Here is a 15,771-nt window from a genome sequence, read left to right on the forward strand (position 1 = left end):
AAGTTTTAACCCTAAAATCCCACTAGTGCTTTTGAAATTCATGCTTCTTTCAAAACAAAATAAGACAAAACTGCAGGGCTTTCAACTCTCCAATGGTCCTTGAATGCACCATGTGTGATGTAGAACACTTAAAGCCTAAAAATGTCACATTTCAACAAAACACTTGTGAAATATAAACTGTTTACGCCAACAAGATTCTGTAAAAAACTACAAATGCTTCACTCCTCAGGTCAACATCAAAAAAAACATTTCCTGAAAATGCCAATAGTTTAATATGGATGTCCCATTTGTTTGACACTTGTGGGCACAGAGGAAAAAAAAGTATATGCTGAATCTAGGTTTGATTAATGTTTTATAAATTAATATAAGTTTATTTTTTATGATTTATGGCTTTATAACTCACAAGAGTTCCTTTTATGTGTAGCTATGATTTCGTCATTTCCATAGAGACGCAGGTCTTTATATTGCAGTGAAAAATGAAACCACAGTGACTAAAATGTTCAGAGCATAAATGTTTATGTGTCCTTGAGTGACCAAGATCTAACACTTGATGATGAAGCTGAGGGAAGATCTTTCCTTCACGATAAAAAAAAAACACAAATAATGGAGAAATGACTCCTCCGAAAAACGTACCCACTTCCTACCCCAATTATCCTCCTCTAATACATACACAACTATAACCCTACATATGGGATTTTCACACATCTGGGCATAATCACCCTCATGACAAAATTCCAACGTCAAAATCCAAAGTGGCGTGCCAAGATACAATTTTTATATGAGTGCCACAGAGGAAAAAAAAAAAAAAAAAAAAGGCGAAACGAATACAAAATCCCAAACATGTTCTTTGATCCATCAGAACAGGAAAAAAAAAAGAAACCTGATCTCTGCATCGACGCATTCCGTCTCCCTCTGCACGGAGGAGGAATGAGGTCAGGAGGAGGAGGCCCACCAAGGCACCCGTATGCTTACCCGCCACCTTTGTCGAGCAAAGTATTGTGGGTAATTTCTATGGCTATTGCTGCGCAGTATGTGTTTGAACAGCTGCGCGGGGGGAAGAAATTCTGAGCATGTGCAGCCACGCTCGCAGGCATGCACCGAACTGAGAGGCAACACACACAAAGTACAAAGATGGACACACACAGACGCACACAATTCATTCATTGACTTGGGCATAGAATTTATGCCTCGTTTCCTGGACGTTAAGACACTCCTCAGCCACAGACGCAGCAGCCTCGGTTTCCACTCTGCTGTCTGATGTCTGGCCAAAGGCAGCTTTGTGACGGATTGTGTGCTAAAACGCCTTTATGATCAAAACCTCGGAGGAATCTGAAGGTTTGTATGGAAAGGAAAAGAGTGCGCAGCGTGTGCAGACGTCTGCTCAGCATAAGGACTCCGCTGGGTGTTTAACCTACACAGGTGGTGAACACACCCTGGCACAGGACCCCAGTGTAAAACATTGACGGATGTATGTGTAAGCGAGTACTGCGGGCATGAAGCCCAAACCTTACCTGACATTCTGAGTTTCGATGCCTCCTCGGGAACCATTGGGGCTTGGACTACAAAAAGAAAAAATGAAGATAAAAATAAACCTTGGCTTTTTTAAATCGTATCCACACATCTTTGTTTTAAGGGTACTTACTTTAGGACTAGATGCAGGTTAGCGGAGAGGCGTGGGTCTGTGAACTGCGTGGTTCGGTTGTTGTGGTCGACAAAGTAAACCCTCCCTGTGGCAGTGTTCCGTATCTCCCATCCTGGTGGTAAAGGCCCCAGTTCCTCACAGTTCACATTACTCAGATCCCTGTGGTGCAACAGGTAAACAATAAAGTACAATAAGCATTTAAACCAGTTTGTAGCAGTACACTGTGTAAATGAGCGATGCCTTCGAGGCCCCCTGTTTATTTGCCCTCAAAAGCCCGCCTGATGGCACATTTAAGTCATGCTGCACACAATGTGTGCATTCAAAAGGCAACTTATATGAGCAGAGGCAGCAGATTTGGCCACAAGTGTGAGGAAGAGGCCAATAAAGCTGCAGCTAGTACCTGCCTGGGACAGCTGGCACAGTTGCTGTCTGCTTTGGCCTTTGGATGACAAACATTTGTAATGTCACAGGAAAGCTGTGGGGCAAACATGGACAGGGATACAACCTTCACAATCCCCAAAAGAAACAGGAAATAACCAAAGCCAGCAGTCTACAACATCAACAATTAGTTCTCACTTCTTAGCAGCAACAACCCCAGGTTTATTTTTTTTTATCTTTCCACCTCATTCACAGTCATCTTGTCTGCTCATCTTTTTAGTGGCAAAGGCAGTGTAGCGTTGGACGGGGGGAGAAAAATGTGCTGAGGGAATGACTAACTGGACTCAAGTGGACAGCAGGATTCCGAGAAATCACTTTTTATTCTCGTTTTCCTTTTCTTCCTCCCATCTCGGTTATTTACTGCTGCCCTACACCCTTTCAGCTCCATCCATAGAGGCCGAGAAGGCTCAGAAACTACAGCAGGCTTGCAGGGCTGGCGCTAACTTCACCATTTTTAGGGGGTTTAAGCCAAAAGGGACTGGAGCCTCGCACGTGGTGCGAGCTTGGCAGCAAAGCAATCTGCTAATGTTAGAGCTGTAAGATAAGGCGTGGCGTGACCAAGGGCTCCTACCTACAGCCATAAAAATGTCATCTCTCAGTTATACACCGACGCAAAAGAGAAGTGATCAGTCATGTTTTATTGAGGCAGTGCACCGAGGTCTGTGTGTGCACATGCAGATATTGTGCATCTACATTCTTTTGCAATATGGTAATGAATACAACATGCATGCCTCTGTGATCATTGCCCAACAGCCGCTGGTAGGGCTCATTGAAGCCCGTGTGCTGTGGGCCATGTGTCCCAGGAGTGAGGGCTTTTCAGTGCCTGTGCCAGAGGACCGAATTGCTCTCAGAGCACCGTGACATGGGTCTTCTCACAGCATGTCAGGCTCATAATCGGCTACAGGTTTGCAGCAAAACTACAAGGGAAGCCGGAATGTGACTGCCAAGATGCAAAATATGGGTACTGTCAGCTGAGTCTGAGTCTGTGGAGAATATACCTGGGTACCCTGGGGTCGTGCCATGTGCTGACACCAGTCTGAGTGTGGAGGAAGTAAACTTGGCCTTGCTGCGTCGTCCTTTGCTCTGTAAGACAAAACAAAAACATGGTTAATTGAAGTTCAAGCAAATTACACATCAAATGATCAAAATTGAGTTTGCATGCCACATGATGGCACGTCATGAGCATGATCTGTCTGCGTAAGAAAACATTCAGACAGATGGAGACAAAAAAAAAAAAATGGAACCGCCTGAGTCAGTGGAGATCCCAGAACGCAGCCAGGAAGAGGCAGAAAAATGGGAAGAGGAGGAGGAGGAGGTGTGAGACAGGGTGAAGAACATTGGAAAGGAAAAGAGAGGAGATGAGAGATGGGCGACGGTGGGGGGTGGATGTCTGACTTTTCAGTTGGTGAGCTCATTCATCACAGCCTGACAGAGATGTTTCCATGGAGCTGCCTGCCAGGGAGGGCCTCGCCGTCTGGCATCACTTTGGATCTAACACCCAGCTGATGCTATACATTTAACACAGACGGTGACTTCTTACTGAATTTTCTCAAGTTGACTAAAAGCCGGGCGTTCGACACAAACAAATCCAGGCTGCACAACAACAAATAAACATGACTCTGAACTGATAAAATGATGTAGTATTGTTTGGTTTTCAGAGAATATTTGCAATTTCTACCTTTACAGTTCAGTTCTTTGCACTGGCTGGATGTTCCTCACACTTGTCAGCATTCAAAGAGATGCATCAGTGTTAAGAGGCCTGACCTAGTAAGATTGCTGTTGCAACTTTTATAGTAAAGTCGCTGTGGAGCTCACTCCGACAGCACACACTGAATCACTGTCAGAGAACAGGGTGGATTGATGAAAGGGGACACAGAGATAGAGATGAGAGGACTGAAGGCAAAGCTGTGATACGCCTCTACGTCTCTGGGCCCTAAAGTCTTTACTGTGATGATAAACAAAACTCCCTCAGGCTGTGTGGAGGGATCACAGCTTGTGTGTGTGTGTGTGTGTGTTTGCTTTTACATGAATGCATCTGATTGTTTGACTGTGTGTAGAGAGAGAACAGAGGAGGAGGGGGGGAGCAAGCGGCTGCCGCCAGCTTTTAACAGCTAGGTCAATTCAATTAGATTGTATAAAATGGAGCCAGTATTTCAGGCTCCTTGTGTGGAGCTGCACCATCATCAGAGCGACGCAGGCCTGAATGAGGACACAGATTAGCTGGGTTACTGAGCCCAGTGTTGAGGCAGGCAGGAGGCAAAGCAATTACTGCAACTGCATTACACTGATGACACAAAGTCATTGTGGACGCAGAGGCAGCTTTCACAGGACGATTTTTTTTTTTTACTTAATCATTCATCTGCATAGAGACTGCAGAGCCTGTTTCTCCCGCTCACCATATCCCTCGGGAAGGTCCGGCGGCGTGTGCAGGTGGGTTCTGCTCATGTAGTTGCGATGCCTCTGTGAGCGGACCCGCCTCTCCTGAGCTCGCTGGTCGTCGTTGCTGGGCGGTAACGCTGTGGTGGGCGTGGCGCCGTTTGTGCTGATGGGCGTGTTCTCATCCACAATGCAGCTGAGCGGCCGACCGGGGCTGGAGTACTCCGACGCAGGCCTGAGAGGGGAGAGATGGGTCTGCACTTAATCCTCTAGAAATCTGCACAATCATGGCTAATTGTAGCAACAACTCAAATACGTCTTTTGTGTTGTATAACCAGTTAAAAAGAACCATATCATAAGACCTCAGTTTCTACTCTTGCCAGCTCTGTGACGTCCACATCGTTGTCGCTGTCTTCTTTTTATTGAGGAGCGCCTACACCTTTCCTCCAGTGCTCCCTTGGTTTGTGAACACCGAGGTCAGAGACGGGGTCGCCCGTCTGCACGCTGTGGCTGTTTAAATGAGGCGTGGGTTTGTGCAGAGTGTACTCACCTGGTAGGCCTCTCCCACTGTGTGGTGCGTGTGATGTGGTTCAAGTACTGGATTCGTCCAGACGCAGTCCTCCTCTCCTCCCAGCTGGCAGCAAGAACAGACACAGCAGTGAGCTGACACGGTGAAGCAGCTGTTTCAGCCCCACATGCAAATGTCATATTAATATATCTAACTCTGTAGTTGTATAGTGAGCATCTAGGAAGGGAAAAAATAAACCTCCTCTTGGGATGTCAGGAGATTTCCCCAGACTCACTCACCCATCTGGAAGATCATTGTCAAACAGCCGACTGCAGTCCACCACAGGACCTCCTGTGCCTATCCGGTCCCTCGACTGCAGGCTCACTGCAGCAACACATGGCAGACAGATGCACAGACACTGTGAGTATTACTCGACAGCAGATCAGAGATATTTTATCGAAGCACAAAACTGAGCTGTACGTCTTTATGAGCAGCAGGAAAAGGGTCATCAGACATATTCTGAAGGGTCTGGTTAAGTGCAACTACATTTTGTTCTTTTTTTTTTTTTTAACCTCTGCAGGGAGGATCTGGTATTACGAAATCTAATCTGGTACTTTAAGCAAAGCAACAATAATGAGCAACATTTGGCAGACTACATTATTATGTTTCAGCGTGGAGGGCTTTTACTGCAAGAATGAGTTAGTTAGTAAATTTGTTTTTACATGGTTAACATCATTTAACATACTCACCCACTATCTGTCCTCTGACTGTGTCGCTGTCATTAGGACTGAGCTTGTTCAAGTCTAGTCTCTGGTCTGTGGAGAGGATGCCGAAGCAAAGGATGATGAGAGAGAAAGAGAACAGACAGACAGGAAATGAGAAAGGAGATGAAAGAAAGGGTAAAAAATAGAGCAGTGGAGACAGAGAAAGGATTCATCAATCTGAGAAACAAACACGTAAACCAGCATGTGCTTGGATGCGCCCCCCCTCAGACGAGTCCCCTCCATTGCTATGTATCATTTACATCACTCAAGAGTCCTCTCTCCCTCATTATCCGTCTCTCATTCTAGTGTCTGCAGACCGCAGTTTGGCTGTGCCCAGGAACAGATGGTCTGGTCTGTGGAACAGCCACGGGCTGTAAAAAATCTCACTGAGCATCGGTACAGAGCAGGCTTCAGTTCAAATGCAGGGGTCAAACATTTGACAAATTTCAGTACAAAGCCAGCACTATTCCACTCAGCCTTAGCATGGACATGAACTTCTGCCAAAGTCTGGAAACTCTTTGTCTGAACTTCTTAAAGTCTGCGGAATTTGCGAGTGAGGGAGAAGGACTGAGAGAGAGGAAAAAAAAAAAAAAAAACAGACCAAAAAATGTCCAAGTTGCCTGCAGACATGAGAAATGCCACTATCTGCTCTCTGTTGTCTGGGTGTCATGCAGATCAGCTCAGGATGTCTGTCTAGACTAAACAAGGACCAAAACAGGCAATGGTCAAAGCGTTACAAGGCTGGCCGGAGGTCAGCAGCCACAACGCACACACACACAGACACACACAGATGTATAAAAGCATATACACTTAAATACTATCATAGTGTCATGGACATAAAGACACATAAACACTCGCAATTATACATAAATGTTACAGTCAAGACACACAATTATACACAAATGTCCTCCTCTAAGGCTTGTGGAGGGGACAGAATGGCAACTGCTGGTAACTACACACAAAAACAAAGGAATGACAAATACACACAAGGGGAGCGAGACCACAACAAAGAGAGCGCAACAAATCTGCGCTTACACTTAAATAGCTGTACAATTATGCATGTCTGCGTGAAATGACCGGTTGTCTAGATCGGCAGACGGAGATAGAGGGAAGTTAGTCACAATGGCATTTTTTTGGGAGTGTGTGTGTTTGTGTGTGTATTTTGCACACATGCTGCCAGTCTATGTATGGAGGAGGCTGAACGGGAAAGTGAGGGGTGAGGAGAAGGCCAGGAGAGAGAGAGAGAGAGAGAGAGAGGAAATGCAGAGGCAAACCACTCACAGCTGTGGCACAAGGTTCAGGTTTCCTGTGTCGCTAAAGGAAAACAACAGTGTCAGGGGCTTCTAGGAAAAGTGGTGGGATCCTTTCCCGTTTTTTGCCTACAAGACCACTGAGCATGTCGCAGGAAAAATCACTCCAGACCGCTTGGTTGAAGCTACAACTGTCTAGCACTGCTTTTACTCTGAACCACTTACTAAAGCCTCCGTCTCATTTATCCAGTTAGCTCCTGACAGGGGACGTTTTTACTGTAATTACAGGGTCATGTTGATTGGCTCTTCCTGTTCTGGGGCAGGGGCAGAGTGTGCTGACCCCTCTCACACCCTGGTCTGGCCTCTGTCAGGCTTAGTGAGTGAGGCGGGACACTATGGAGCTACTCCGTGTTGTAGGCAGCAGCACTGAGGAATTAACTGCTTCTCCTTAATTGCACTGCGGGTAACAGACCAGCTTGATGGATGCGGCTTCATTAGGGCTGTGGATTTCTGATCATACTAATAAATAATTTAACAGTTATTCCCCTCTCCTGTAGAGAGTAATGATATGAGCAATCAGAACCAGGGGGAAATTACAAATAAAGTAGCACAGAAATATTGGACACAGACGATCGATTTCACTAATCCCACCTTCTGCTTCCATAGCAACTAAATTCCCTTTCGTGAAGTTGCGTCTTTGAAGTGTAGCATGGCCAGTTGTAGCATTGCATCAGTCTGTACAGCTGTGCTCTATAGACTCTCATGCAAACATTCTAGAGTGTGCTCAAGGTCGAACGCCTTCAATTAGAAAAGGGACAGCATTATGTCTCCATGCTCAGACAACTCAAACCTTCCCTCACCCAACTGTATAAATCGACATAAATCTTCTTGTTTCTCACCCGCAGCACCTGCAGTATTAACTGTTATCCACTGGTCGGACTGATTAACTAACCTCTGCTGCAGCGAGTTAGGATCACAACATGGAAACTCTTTATTGGTAAATTCACAAGCACACAGACGTATGGAGATGAGACACATTGATGTTGTGGTGTAGAGCGCCATGTTGTGCAACATTCTCAACCACCACCACTTCAATTCAAACCAATTCCCACTAAGTGTCCCTGATAGGTTGGCCTGCAGCCTTTTCTTCTACCCCTTTGCTCCTCAGACTACACAGCGAGAGTATGGACACTTACAGCCTGTGTCTTTAAGGCGGTTGATGGCGTTTGACAGAAGGCGGACACAGCCCAGGAACCCAGCCCCTTGCTTCTTATGAATCTTCTTGTGATTCCACACGCTGATAGTGATGGAATCCGATTTTCCGATGTATCTGAAGAGAAAGAGAGAAGAGGCCATGATTAATATTCACCGCGAAATACGATGCTAGCAGCTCATGTGCTGACACGAGGTGCTTGGGATCTCACTCAAGATGTCCCAGTGTCTCAACTGGAGACACGCACCCACCCACCCAGTGCAAAGGCTACTGCCAAGTCATCAGTGGGGGACATGGAGGCAGAAGAGGTGGAAGGTAGTGGAGAGACTTTTTTTTTTTTTTTTTATAAATGTAACCTGGAGCATCTGTCACAGTCTGAGAGCAATCCTTTAAATCATTTATCGAACTCACAGCAGCCCTACTCGAAGAAAAATGGGATGAAGGGCACTGCAGAGAGACAACATAACATGTAGTGGCATAATCTAAAAACTGAAACATCGAATCTGTCAGGCCTGTTTTCCTATAAAATTACAACACATTTTTAGGTCTTCAAGCCCATTTTTCTTTCTCTAAAATTCCCCACACGTCATATTAATAACGGCCCCTTTACTGCAATATATGAAAAGTAAAGTAATTAAAAAAGTGATTAGCTACAAACAGTCATCAATCATGCCGTCACAAGCAGGGAGTTGTGATATTAGTCATGTAGTTTGCCACAAAGTAAACTATTCTGAAGTTATGATCAAGTAAATAGGTTCAGAAACTATAAACCTGCGACAGCCTGAAGAATCCTGAACTAATACATTAGATAACGATTGTACTAATTTGGGGAAAATCAAAAGAAAAAGTCTACAACAGAATAACATCGACACAAATGAAACAAAACGTACAATTGTCTGTAATAATTCTTTCTAATTGCAGCTTAAACTGTGAATGGGAGCGGATAACATGGTGGAACAACACTGCATCCAATTACTGCTGCTGCTGCTTTTGTATGAATTTCTATGATCATGAATCTGATAGTTGAAACGAGATCATGACCTTGTTATTAATTACAAGCTCTGGATCTTAATGTGAAATCTTATTTCGCAATTGTGAAAGCTTTTCTTATAATTATAAGATCTGGATATCACGGTAATTATGAGAAAATGGACGTCAGAATTATGAGATCAGTGTGTATGAATGTAACTTGCTTTCATGGTCCAGCCATGATTTCTAGGGACAAAAACAATGGATCAACTGATCAACATGATCAATTACAAACAGACAAACAGTCTGTCTCGTCTCCTTGTGGGGGTCAGGTCAGCATGTGAACCTGTTGCGGCACATCTGCTCGGGTGGGCTCCCTCCTTCTAAGTCTAAAACTAATCATCTGTACGGTTCGCAGAACTGCATCCCACTGTAATTATCATGCTGCTTTCCAAAAGGGATATGAAACAATGGGGCTGTGAGTAAGACGTCTGGACATTTTGACTCCACGCCAAATGCCTGTCTGGGGTGAGATGTGAGAGCCGCTATGTCGGACAGACGTGACGGGAGGGAAGTATTATAACCAAACCCCAGTCATCTGGATCACCCTCCATGTAATAAAATTCATTAGTCTGGCAAAGATTTTTTAATACAGTCACTGGCAATGACGCAGAGGGAAGAAAAGACAACAGGAAAATTACAATAAAAAAATGAAGCAGCGGTTTAAGGAGTCACGTGTACTTTTTGTTTTAAAGAAATACATCTTTTCATTTAAGAGGCTGAATTCTTCCAAAGAGGCATCTCTGGTATGTTTTTGTTGTTCCTATTTTTTTTGCAGATTTACTGTCAAAAACACATGGCCTGAATAAAAGCCAAGCCTAACAGCAATGCAACATAATGTCCACAAATGAGATTCATTATTTCAGTAAAACCTGGCATCACTCCCAAACTTAGACCTTCTATTTGTAAGATTTGAGGTTTGAGTAGTGACACTTTGAAGCAGAAATCTTTAGCCACAGACACTCGTGTCTAAAACAAATGGCTAGAGCATCAGAACAAGGAACAGATACGTCAATAAAATAGCTTTATGCCCGGTTTACAATGTGCAATTTTGGGTTGTCGCAGACGAAAGACGACCATCGTAGGTGAATCGTGGAGATATCTTTGGTCATGGCTCTTACGTCGCGCGGTGAGGCAGGTTCCACGACGGCCGTTGTCGGCGTCTTGCGACCAAAGACAAGCTGAGATAAAATTCTAGTGGTGTCAGAAATTTAGCATGACTGTCTCACCAGGTGACAGCTGCTACGACCCGTCACTCCGCGTCCACATCCTCCTCCTCCTCCTCCTCCCATGTTGATGTACGTCGTCACCTGTGATCGCCTGCGATTCAGTGAATGGTCATCGTACAATCTGCACGCATCCAACCTGACGTCGTACCAAAGTTTATTAGATCCACGTCGCACGACGTGTGTCATGCAATGGTCTTATAAGATTGATAAAAATCACACAGTGTAGAAAGGCCATTAAGCAACGGATATACCTAGACTACTGCAAAAATCTTACAATGAATAATCCCTACAAACAAGGGGCAGGTTTGGTTCCAGGCCTCCAAAAAAAAGAAGAAGAAAAGGAACAAAAAAGGTGTTGGCTTCATAACCTGTTGATCAGCGAGCTCCATAAGCTGAGCCAGTTTGCTAAAACTAACAAAGAACCGCTATAGAACCATCACCCATCTTAAACCATCTCAAACTTAATTTTCTTCCTAACTACAAGACTAAAATATCTTTAAGGTCTTCCATCATTGTGCTGCTAAATGTGAAGAACATCCATTGTCCATGTAATCAGCTACTAAATATATATATAGCTCTGCTCTGGTAGGTAAACAGCTTAAAATAGAAGCTTGCTGGACAGAGAAAGAAAAAAAAAAGGCTTCGGAACAACAGATGGTTCGTCAGATAGCTGTTATTTTTCTGCACCATAATTGTACTACATGCTAAGGTTAATGGTGGGATAAAGCCAGAGTGTAGTTGTGTTTATCTGGGTGCTTCCACAGAAACACAGCTCCGATAGTGACGGGAAAAATAAACGGACGGGTGAGTGGGCGTGCATAATTTGAGTCTAGACTGGGCACTTAACCCAGCAGATGTACTACTTATTAATGCTGTATGTGAAGGACTATTAATTAACCAAATGCGATCAAGTGCACATGAAACTTACTATAAAGATAAAGGTTCTTATCATCTCATTGCTCATAAGTGCTGTGTCGTTGTGTTTTTTATGTGAGCATTATCTTTATTTCAATAACATCCTGTTAACAGTCTGCTTTAAAGACTCGGTGCAGGCAGACCACCAGACAGACAGACCACTATCTTAGGCATGCTGGCTACATCCTGGGGTCACAGTCCATGAACCAGTTTGCTCACTGTAGTGCACCAATGAAACCACGGGCCTGCACACACACAGAATTTCTGCACTCTCTCGTACAACAAACGGAAAAAAAGAGTCACTGCCAACAGCTTTAAAGCGCTCGGCTGTGTTTCGGAACACCAGGTGTTGCAGGCCCTATTTTAATAAGTGTGAGCCAGCCAAGGCTGCTAGCTTGGCTGTTCTCAGTCAATTAAAAGCTCTGACACGCCACCTGAAAGGCCGTGAGAATAAACACCGACAGACAGCGATGGTAAACTTATCACTGGCGCAGAGAAGCACGACTCATTTTCACATAAATTCCAGTCGACTGTATCTGCAGCCTCTCGGGACACATTAGAGCAAAGAAGTTCCACTGTGTTCTCCTCTCCGCCGATTCATCTCAAAGGTGTGCATACGTGCGCACCCCCTCTTGTCAAATGTGACACAAGCAGCTAATTTAATGGCCGTGTAGAGAGAGAGAGAGAGAGAGAGGGTCCTGTATCCGTAGCAACCAAACAAACGGAGACACGTGCTTCCTCTCGCTGTTGGCTACACATGATGGTTTGGATAAACACCGGGCGAATACTGGAAACTTTCACTCTCACATTTTCACTCACACGCTCTGTCTGTCTCTCTCTTTTTTTTTTTTTCCCCCCCAGGTTCACAGGACGCTCCATCTTTGGGGAAAAAAAAAAGCAACCGGGGTACAACAAGACATGCACGTGTTTCAGCCAATGGAAGAAAATACTACTGGTGCAACATCAGCTGCTGTTCCAAAGGACCGAACGGTTATGTCATCACAGAGTTTGCCGATAAGTCAGAGGGCAGACGCAGGAGCTGTTCTCATCTGTTACTGTTTAGATCCAAAAGCCTGAAACTTCTCAGGGTTAAATAAAGAGAGACACTCAACAGACAGGCAGGTGGGAGGTTTTCACATAAACCAGGAGTGTGAGAGGTGCTTTGGGACTCACAGGTCATAGTGTTGGTTCCACTTGGGGTCGAGTGTATTCCTCACAGTGTCTGTTGAGTGGCATTGTCCTGAACCGTCAACCACCACCTTGGCGAAGGGATCAGGGAGGCCTGTAGGGAGAGAAGAGAGCGTCATCACATTTACAGCGAGAACAGACAGTCTAACAAGACAAAAAACACACACACACGGACACACACGGACACACACGCTGTGGTGTCTACAACAGTTTGCTTTGTGCTTTGGTGATAAAAATATAGCCATAAATGACTAAAGCATCAATTTGTGATGCTCAGTATGAGAAGCTGGTGTGATGTGACCAAAAGTAAATGGACACTACCTGTAACTTTAACATCCCGCTAGTTGTGAAGTTGCAAATCTTAATCCTGCAGTTAACTTAATCTGCAGCAGATGAGTGTTCGCATTATGGATCATGATTTATCGATCAATATATTCTGACATTTAATGGCCAAACCAGTGTAGAAATGTCTTAAAAATGTTCCTGTTTCCAGACTGAGAGTTCCAAACTTCGATTAACTAAATAACTGCTGCAGTTTTAGAGCATATAATTAGGAATTAGACGATAACTTTCTGTGTTTGTTGGCTCTTAATGTGACATAAAAAAACTTCCTAGCGTACTGTATAAGAACTCGCCTCGCCTTGTCCATCACTCTTCATCAGACTTTACCTTTAACCTTCACAAGTCTGGGCCTATTCTGGCCGTTTATGAATGCTTTTGGTTTGGTCTTAATATCCCACATTGAAAATATTACCATACCCATGTTTGGTATCCTTTTTTTCAGCACAACCTCACCTATAAGATCTGATCATTATTTTTAGGTTTAACCTACTCTATTAACATATTGGGACCCAAAACAAACAAAAATCACTAAATCCGAATGGAAAAAAATACTATTTATTACTATTTATATCTGACCGACTTGTAAAAAGACCAAAATTGACGAGTACGGCGAGAGAAATCCAACGCCTGCCGAGCGCTCTGATCGCTCTTTTATGCTCTGACAAATACTCGAACTAAAACGTATCGTATCTCTGGTTTTACTGGGTGTATCAACATAAAATAAAAACTGGGTGAACGTTCAAAATCTGCACTTTCCAGAGATGGAAGAGTTTTTCTGTTAAGACGTGTTGAAAATGTCACGTGATACAATCACGCCGGCGTGATCTGGGACTATTGAGAGCTACAAGGGCTGGACAAGGATCCAGAAAAGGCAATAAATACAGCAGCTGGCTGTCCACATATTTTACTGCATGTAGTGCAAATCTATTACCAAGTTTTTTGGTTTGTAAGAATGAACGTAGGCTTTTTGTCCAGACATAGCAACCATAATCAATAGATTTAGTTCACATATGAGGACACACACACACACAGATATCCATCTATATCCTCAGTGCTGCTCCCTAACCGAATGTTTGCTCAGCTCCTCAACATTGGAATGGCAGGAATGGGCACCACAAAAACCACCTGAGTGAGTAGAAGACCTTTACATGCTCGTTCACCATGACAGCGTGACCCAAACACACCCAAACACTCCCAACACCTACACACAACGTATTAAAAAAAAGAGGGTGCTGCAGGAAAGCTGTGATGATAATGCACAATTTTAGTCTGTGTGGTTGTGTTGTAACTTGATATTGCACTGAAATAAATGGCTATGTGGGTAAATGAGGAGTGTTTTGGTGGCTAACAGAGGGATGCATAAATCCAAACACCTAATAAACAAAGCAGGTTTATCATTAAGAGCTCAGAATGGTAGACACTTACGGAAAAAGTCCTTCTTCGCCAGGTTTTTGGCACAGAGGACTGAAAAAGAGAAGACGAGAAAACAAGGATTAGATTAAAATACACATTAAGAAAGCTAGGCTAAATGTGAATTCATGCTAACAAGCACGAGACGGATGTGTCAAGACACCTTGCCTTGACGCTTTTGCACATTTTTGTTTGATTAAAATAAAAGAACTTCAATATAAAACCACTGTCTTCATCAGAACAGTGACTTTAAGCTGGAGGATGTTTAGTCTCTCTCTGCGTGCAGCAGCAGACGGCTTGATCCTGCCGATTGTAATCCTATGGAGGCGGTTGCTGAGGTGACGAGGCAGAGCTACTTACAGCCTCCTGTGCAAGTGTGGATGGATGAGGCAGCTCAGAAACCACCTGGGTGTCTGGAGTTGAGAGCTGCAGCCAGTGAGTCAGGCATATGGAAACAGTTTAGGAGTTTTTCTGTTGAGAAACAGCCACTAACTGATATAGATATCGATGTGGCTGAATCACTAGTTTGATGAGGGATGATACATTATTACAAAAGTGAAGCTGAAGAGTGAGTGTCTTCATGTTTCCTTCCAGTCATTATTAGCAGCGAGAGCCGGATAGCTGCTTCAAAGCATGTGATAGAGTTAGAACATCTGTTCACAACTGTCGAGACCTCAGCAAGATACAATGTCAATGATCTCATCGTAGCCAATTCATTATTTTGTTCAGTGAAGTGTGCAGATGTTACTGCTCTGTTGTCTGTCTTATTAGCTAAAAAAAAAACAATTCAAACAGCACTACTGTAGCTGGCAAAGTGCAGGTGTCGCTTTGGTAAACAGTGATGATTTCACACACTTGGATTAAATACATTTTACTGCACTTACCACTAAACTTGGTTGTTTAACCTTCACCAACCAACATCATGTACATGCAGAGTTTTAAATGTTTTTACTTTTTTATAGCTGAAGATGTGCAGTAACGTATGGAGGACCCAAATATTTTAGGGATGCAGATTTTTGCAGATTATCCATATAACTGGCCAACATAGGGACACTCATTTTTAGTGGATGCACATTTTGTTTTTGCTGACAACATCAACACGCTCATATAGTGGAATTAAATGCAATAAATACAGATAGAAGTGGTGATATCAGGGCCAACATCCTTCACTCTCACAACAGAGCGGTGAATGTCACAGGACAAAGAGCATCTTAAAATCACCTAAATTTTTTATATTTAAATGTAGGGTTGGAGATTTTGAAAACTCAGTGAGAGTCAGCCAGATTTCCAAAGTAAACACACGCCCCTTTCTCTCGGAGCTCCCCCCGAAGCCACGCCTCCAACCACATGGACGCACATCACCTGAAGACGAGCTGCGGTCTGTGACGTCGGCCATCATGCACGTACCTCTCTGGTGCACAGAGCAGGAAGAGAGTGACAACCAGCCAATACTCCTACAGGGTCCAC

At 44.0% G+C, this 15,771-nt stretch overlaps 1 protein-coding gene across 1 annotated transcript in view; it reads right to left on the bottom strand.

Annotated features, from left to right (window-relative positions):
• smurf2 (SMAD specific E3 ubiquitin protein ligase 2) overlaps positions 1–15,771 on the bottom strand; it is a 41,188-nt gene that overhangs the window by 6,115 nt on the left and 19,302 nt on the right. Inside the window, exons 2-11 of the mRNA XM_028412769.1 lie at positions 14,320–14,358; positions 12,538–12,646; positions 8,175–8,308; positions 5,714–5,779; positions 5,264–5,348; positions 5,007–5,090; positions 4,477–4,691; positions 3,079–3,163; positions 1,643–1,801; positions 1,512–1,559 (exon numbers count right to left, since the gene is read on the bottom strand). Of these exons, the coding sequence (XP_028268570.1) occupies positions 1,512–1,559; positions 1,643–1,801; positions 3,079–3,163; positions 4,477–4,691; positions 5,007–5,090; positions 5,264–5,348; positions 5,714–5,779; positions 8,175–8,308; positions 12,538–12,646; positions 14,320–14,358 (1,024 nt within the window). The remainder of the gene's footprint in view (positions 1–1,511; positions 1,560–1,642; positions 1,802–3,078; positions 3,164–4,476; positions 4,692–5,006; positions 5,091–5,263; positions 5,349–5,713; positions 5,780–8,174; positions 8,309–12,537; positions 12,647–14,319; positions 14,359–15,771) is intronic.

Source organism: Parambassis ranga, chromosome 8, assembly GCF_900634625.1.
Source record: "Parambassis ranga chromosome 8, fParRan2.1, whole genome shotgun sequence".
Classification (NCBI taxonomy): Eukaryota; Metazoa; Chordata; class Actinopteri; family Ambassidae; genus Parambassis; species Parambassis ranga.